The sequence below is a fragment of the Pongo abelii genome, chromosome 16, assembly GCF_028885655.2.
Source record: "Pongo abelii isolate AG06213 chromosome 16, NHGRI_mPonAbe1-v2.0_pri, whole genome shotgun sequence".
NCBI lineage: Eukaryota > Metazoa > Chordata > Mammalia > Primates > Hominidae > Pongo > Pongo abelii.
Window position 1 is genome coordinate 53,711,189 of NC_072001.2, and position 7,328 is coordinate 53,718,516.

Below are 7,328 nucleotides of genomic sequence, written 5' to 3' on the forward strand. Positions count from 1 at the left end.
AAAAAAAAAAAAGAAAAAAAGAAAAATTATTACTGCCTAATTTAGTGGAAAAATACCAAAAGACCTTGGTTCTAGTCCTATTTTTCATGACTTTCTATGTGATCTAGGATAAGTCATAATTTTCCTGAACCTTCTCAGGATTTTTTGAGTTTCAAAGGAGATTATAGGTGTTGAATTTTGGGAAAGAGATATATAGCCATTAGTGACTTAGAAAGCAGCCAATGGGTTGTAGAAATCACAGACAGTTCAGAGGCAAGGTAAAACAAAAATTGTGAAGAACCTGAAAGTTAAAAGGAGGAAATGTAATAAACCTAGCATGTCTTAGTCAGCTCAGGCTCCATAACAAAGTACCACAAACTGGGTGGTTTAAACAACAGAAATTTATTTTCTCACAGTTCTGGATCAGGTGCCAGTTGGGCCAGTTTCTAGTGAGGGCTCTCTTCCTGGCTTATAGATAGCTACCTTCTCACTGTGTCCTCACATGGCAAAGAGAGAGAGAAAGCTCTCTGATGTCTTTTTTTTTTTTTTCCCAAGACAGTCTTGCTCTGTCGCCCAGGCTGGAGTGCAGAGGCACGATCTTGGCTCACTGCAACCTCTGCCTCCTGGGTTCCAGTGATTCTCCTGCCTCAGCCTCCCATGTAGCTGGGGTTACAGGCGCCCACCACCATGCCCGGCTAATTTGTGTATTTTTAGTAGAGACGGGGTTTCATCATGTTGGCCAGGCTGGTTTCGAACTCCTGACCTCAGGATCCGCCTGCCTCAGCCTCCCAAAGTGCTGGGATTACAAGTATGAGCCACCACACCTGGCCTGATGTCTTTTCTTAAAATGGCACTAATCCTATCATGAGGGTCCCGTCTTCATGAGCTCATCTAAACCTAATGATGTCCTGAAGGACCCATCTCCAAATATCAATACACTGGGGGTTATGGCTTCACCATATGAATTTGGGGTGGGGCTGTTGGGGGTGTGAGGGACACAATTCATTCCACAGCACAGCAGCTCAGCAGATTTCTTACTGCCTGGGTAGCAGAACATACCTACTTTCCCCTGGGGGTTGAGGGAACAGAGCAGAAGAGAAAGAATTGAAGAATCTTTGAGTTGGTGTAGTATACAAAAGGAAGGCAAATTTTCAGCAACAGATTTTTCTGCTGGGGATCCTGATTATCATTTCATTGTAAGAAGTTCAAGATGCAGCTATATGCTACTTCAAATTCTTTGAAGAAAAAAAAATCAACAAAACTATTTTTTCATTTATGTGTGTGTGTGTGTGTGTTTTTTTTTTTTAGAGACATGGTCTTCTCTGTCACCCAGGCTGGAGTACAGTGGCGTGATCATAGCTAACTGCAACCTCAAACTCCTGAGCTTAAGTGATCCTCCTACCTCAGCCTCCCAAGTAGCTAGGACTAGAGACACAAGCCACCATGCTCAGCTAATTTTTTAATTTTTTGTAGAGGTGGGGTCTTGCTATGTTGACCAGGCTGGTCTCAAACTCCTAGGCTCAAGCAATCCTCCAAAACAGAACTTTTATAAAGACACTATGAGGAAGACTCAGGATTCTTCAAAGAACTTTGAAGCAATTTAAAAAGACAGAGCTGCCGGGCACGGTGGCTCACACCTGCAACCCCGCACTTTGGGAGGATGAGGCAGGCAGATCACCTGAGGTCAGGAGTTAGAGAGTAGCCTGACCAATGTGGAGAAACCCCGTCTCTACTAAAAACACAAAATTAGCTGGGCGTGGTGGCGCATGCTTGTAATCCCAGCCACTCGGGAGGCTGAGGCAGGAGAATTGCTTGTACCTGGGAAGCAGAGGTTGTGATGAGCTGGGATCGCACCATTGCACTTCAGCGTGGGCAACAAGAGTGAAACTCCATCTCAAAAAATAATAATAATAAATAAAATAAAATAAAAAGAGCCAGGGCCAAGAGCGGTGGCTCACGCCTGTAATCCTAGCACTTTGGGAGGCCGAGGTGGGTGGATTGCCTGAGCTTAGGAGTTCGAGACCAGCCTGGGCAACACAGTGAAACCCCGTTTCTTCTAAAATACAAAAAATTAGCCGGGCATCACGACATGCACCTGTAATCCTACTCGGGAGGCTGAGGCAAGAGAATTGCTAGAACCCAGTAGGCAGAGGTTGCAGTGAGTTGAGATAGGGCCACTGCACTCCAGCCTAGGCTACAGAGCAAGACTCCATCTCAAAAAAAAAAAAAAAAAAAAAAAAAGACAGAGCCAGCCTAAACAACATCCATTGTCTTTGAAACAGAATCCCATGACTGGGTCCACACTGCGAAATAAAGTTCTGACCATTGCGGCCCAGGGTCAGGGTTGAACTGGGGAAGGAGAGGTGCAAAATGAATTTATGGCAGCCAGGCATGGTGACTCATGTCTGTAATCCCAGCACTTTGGGAGGCCAGGCAGGAAGATCACCTGAGGTCAGGAGTTCGAGACCAGCCTGGGCAACATGGTGAAACCCCATCTCTACTAAAATTACAAAAATTGGCCAGGTGTGGTGGCAGGCACCTGTAATCCCAGGTACTTTGGAGGCTGAGGCAGGAGAATCACTTGAACCCAGGAGGTGGAGGCTGCAGTGAGCTGAGATCGTACCACTGTACTCCAGCCTGGCTGACAGAGCAAAACTCCATCTCAAAAAAAAAAAAAAAAAAAAACCCAAAAAATAAAATGTACTTATGGCAAGGTCAAGACACAGCTAACTACCTGCTAGGCACTCATTTTATTTCTAGACCTAATGGGTTTAAAAAATATTAAAACAGCCAGATGTGCTGTAGCTTCAGTTCAAAATACACAGTGAGGTCACTCTGATGTGAAGATGACAAGATGAGGAGGGTAGGCAAATGATCTTTAAGGGCCTTTCCAATACTAAATCCTCTGCCTCTTCTAGATGGATGTGCCAGTGGTTTCTGAAGACTATGTGCTGCTTCTATTATAGATGAGGATGTTGGCCCTGTTATTACATGACTAAGGGGAAGCAGTGCCAGTTTCTTTCTTTTTTTTTTGAGGTGGAGTCTCGCTCTGTCACCCAGGCTGGAGTGCAGTGGCGCGATCTCAGCTCACTGCAACCTCTGCCTCCCGGGTTCAAGCAATTCTTCCGCCTCAGCCTCCCGAGTAGCTGGGATTACAGGCACGCGCCACCACGCCCAGCTAATTTTTTTTTGTTGTTTTTTTTTTTTAGTAGAGATGGGGTTTCACCATATTGGCCAGGCTGGTCTCAAACTCCTGACCTTGTGATCCACCCACCTGGACCTCCCAAAGTGCTGGGATGACAGGCGTGAGCCACCGCGCCCGGACAAGTAGTGCCAGTTTCAAGAGCCCAGAGAGGAGAAATGAAATGATTGAGCTGGCATCACTAATCAAATGAACTCAGAAAGCCTACCTAGAGCTGTAAAATTAGGGAAGAGGAATAAACAAAGGGCTTCAGGGAGAAAATGGTAGAAGACTTCAGACAGAGTTGGAGGAAAGGAACTAGGTATCCAGAAAGGAGAAAGAATTCCAGCTGAGGAAAAGGAAACCAGATCTACCCAAGTTCTCAGAACACGAAAGGAATGAGAAAGACCGTCTCAGGAAATTAAAGGAAGGAGGAACCAAGAAGAAAACAAATCCATAAAGAAATCAACAAGAAATAGAAAAATCAGTGATACTAGCTGGTATCGAAAAAAGAGCCTTACAATTTAAACAGATATTGTCAGTTTATTCAGTCATCAGGATATTACATACCATATAATAAGATGCACACCAAACATTTGCAGTGTAGAAAAATGTTACTTAATCTTCACAACAACCCTAGAACCGAGGAGTATAGAACCCCAGATTACCATGGTGAGGTACAACAAAGTACATAGGTGCAATATAAAAGGCCTAAAATCGCCGGGCGTGGTGGCTCACGCCTGTAAACCCAGCACTTTGGGAGGCCGAGGAGGGTGGATCACGAGGTCAGGAGTTCGAGACCAGCCTGACCAACATAGTGAAACCCCCATCTCTACTAAAAATACAAAAATTAGCTGGGCGTGGTGGTGCTTGCCTGTGATCCCAGCTACTCGGGAGGCTGAGGCAGGAGAATTGCTTGAACCTGGGAGGCGGAGGTTGCAGTGAGCCAAGATCGTGCCACTGCACTCCAGCCTGGGCGACAGAGTGAGACTCCATCTCAAAAAAAAAAAAAAAAAAGGCCTAAAATCCAGAACGTGGGAGACAGCCTAGATACAATTTAGAACAGGGATGATCTTTAGATTTGTGAAGGCTATGAAATCATATGACAAGTCTCTTAAGTAGAGTTTTCTGATGAGAGGGCTTAGGGCCTTTAATAAGAATTTCATTGAGTTTATGAGGAACTGATGTATCACTAAGCTATTTATGTTGAGAAGGGATTAGTACGAATGTGATATATATTCATTCTTAAAATCAGCTCAAGAGATTCAAATGAAAATGAGTGCAAAAACACTTTGAAAAGTTTTATATCTAGGTTATAGTTTTGCATACATCTACATACTATCTGAATATCTTTTGGACATAAGTATTATCTGTCTGATTACACAGTAAACACCTCAAAGACTCCGACGAACACTGCTACTTTGTTGCTCTTTTTATATCGAACTCCCCTCCCCCAGCAATTTTTAGATACATTCTCTCAGGTTCCTGATGTTGCTTGTCAAAGTTATGAATACACCAAAAGGCACTTACTTTTTGGCTTAGATTTTGGTTTTTCAATAAATATTAAAGACACTTTTGTATTCACTAATACTAACCCCTTAAACTGGAGAGTCAGCAAAACAGTCTTTCAAAGAAATCACACATTCAATAGAACGAAACAAGCTTACACGACACCAATTCTGTAATAAATAACATGCATAAGTTTCCAACCTGAAACTCCCTAAGTAAAAGTCACTAGAAACAAAAACTGAAACACCGGGTTCCTGACACCCCACTCCCACACTGAAGCTCGAATTACTTGAGGCTGAATTTTAAAACACTATTACTTCTCTGTAACTATGAAAACAAACCTATGAACACATATTTCTTACTTATATTTAACCGATGCTCCCCACCCATCCCTTTAAATTAGACAGAAAACTGAAAACCACTAAAAGCATTACATTTTGGTGTCTTCTTTTAAAAGTTATTTTAAATTACTGCTATTACAAAACACCCCCCCCAAAAAAAACCCCTCATAACAGAATCAAATGAGCCCTAAGGCGAAGCAGGAACTACAGTGGGGGAAGGAAATTTTAAAAAGACATCCGTGTTAGTGCAATTAAAGTGCAGTCCTCGAACCGCTAAACATCCTGGAGCCTTGTATAATTTTTTTTTTTCTTCCCAAGGGTAAGAAGCGGTAAGAAAGGCTTAGACAATAAAACCCAGAGGTCAATTTTAAACATGCTGGGACAGAGAGCAACTATCGAGAAGCACCAAGGTCAATGTAACCTAAGGGGCTCCTCTGATCTTTTTGCGGTAGGTATTTCGCCGGACTTCAATGGGCGGGAACCGAGTGGGGGGCGGGAAAGTTGGGGGAAAGAGGGTGGAAAAGAGGAGGCTGGAAGGAAAGAGATGAGTAATGGGAAGGGGAGGGGAAGAAAGAGGAGCGCGAGAGCAGGCCGCGGAGGCGCGGGCAGAGGGGAGGCCGGGCGGGGAGTAGGGGAAGGGAGCCCCGGCCTTGGCCCCGGCCCCGCCCAGCCCCTGGGAGGCCTGCGCGCCTTCCCGCCCCCTTACCAGCGGGAGCAGGAAGCCCCAGAGTAGGACGGCCCCGGCAGGGGACAGCCGCCGCTGCGGCCCCATCGGACTGGTGGGTGCCGGGTGGGGCGGCACGGTGCGGCGCAGCTCACTCGGCGGGGTAGGCTCGGGGTCCCGCCGCTGCGCTGCCTCCGTGGCCGGACCCGACCGGACAGGCGCGGGCGGCCGGGCTACGACTGGACCGTCGCTGCTACAGGGGCCGCCACGGCAGCGCGACTTCCTCTTCCGGCCCCGCCCGTAAGATGCGGAAACCCCCGCGCTGGGCTCGGAGAGTCCCCGCGCTCTCCCGGTGTCCAGGCGTCCCGGCGTCCCGGCGCTACGAGGCCACCGGCTGCGGGTCTGAGCCTGTCGCTTTCCGGCTGCCCGACTTTAACTCACACCGAAGCCTGGCGGGGGAACGGATTTCTGAAGGCTCGGAAGTGTCTGAGCGTCTGCTTGGTTCCCCAGTAACTACCCGAGTGTTGCATGCAGCCAGAAATCTAAGGGTCACCCTAATTCATCTGCCTGTCATTTGTTCCTGGCCACTGTAACTCACCACATAACCCAGATCCATCCACTTTCTCCAGAACTGCTGCCACCACTCTATCCAGGCCACCAACTTCTCTCTCCTCCAAACGGGTCTCAGTTTCCCCTCCGGACAGCCCAGTAGCCACATAGCAGTCCTAGAGCCATCTTTCAAAACATGTAAGTCAGATCATGTCTCTCTCTATCACACTTGGAATAAAATAAAAACTTGGCCGGGTGTGATGGCTCACACCTGTAATCCCAGCATTTGGATGGCCTAGGTGGGCGGATCACAAGGTCAAGAGATCGAGACCATCCTGGCCAACATGGTGGAACCAAGTCTGTACTAAAAATACAAAAAATTAGCTGGGCGTGGTGGCACGCACCTGTCGTCCCAGCTACTCGGGAGGCAGAGGCAGTAGAATCGCTTGAACCGGGTAGGCGGAGGTTGCAGTGAGCCGAGATCGTGCCACTGCACTCCAACCTGGGCGGCAAAGCCAGACTCGGTCTCCAAAAAAAAAAAAAAAAAAAAAAAAAATCAAAACTCTACTCTAGCCTGCAAAGATAAATCTAGCCCCTGCCTTCCTGTCTCCCCATCTTCACTACTTTCCCACGCTTTAAGGCGCACGGACCTTTGGCCCTCCCAGCCTTTGCTCTGGTGGCCCTCCCGGACTTTGCTCTGGTAGTCTTCCCTGCTGGAGTGCTCTTCTCTCCAAAGCTCAGAATGCCTGCCTTGTTGACATTCACTTATCAGCTTCAATGTCGCTTCCCCAGACGGGACTTCCTGACATACCCAATCTAAAGTACCTGTCCAGTCACTCTCTTTTCTTTTCTCTTTTTTTTTTTTTGAGACGGAGTTTAGCTTTTCTTGCCCAGGCTGGAGTGCAATGGCGCCATCTCGGCTCACTGCAACCTCCGCCTCGCGGGTTCAAGCAATTCTCCTGCCTCAGCCTCCCCAGTAGCTGGGATTACAGGCGCATGCCACCACACCCGGCTAATTTTGTATTTTTAGTAGAGACGGGGTTTCACCATGTTGGTCAGGCTGGTCTCAAACTCCAGACCTCAGGTGATCCACCCGCTTTGGCCT

General features: G+C 47.2%; 1 protein-coding gene across 2 annotated transcripts in view; it reads right to left on the reverse strand.

Annotated features, from left to right (window-relative positions):
• The window catches only part of SPPL2A (signal peptide peptidase like 2A), a 61,217-nt gene extending 55,025 nt beyond the window's left edge, over positions 1 to 6,192 (reverse strand). Inside the window, exon 1 of one of the 2 annotated variants that reach the window (XM_002825447.6) lies at positions 5,717 to 6,192. In XM_002825447.6, coding sequence (XP_002825493.1) covers positions 5,717 to 5,782 — 66 coding nt within the window. In that variant the 5' untranslated portion in view covers positions 5,783 to 6,192. The remainder of the gene's footprint in view (positions 1 to 5,716) is intronic. The other variant, XM_009249828.4, reaches the window with a different exon arrangement.
• Between the last annotated feature and the right edge of the window lie 1,136 nt (positions 6,193 to 7,328).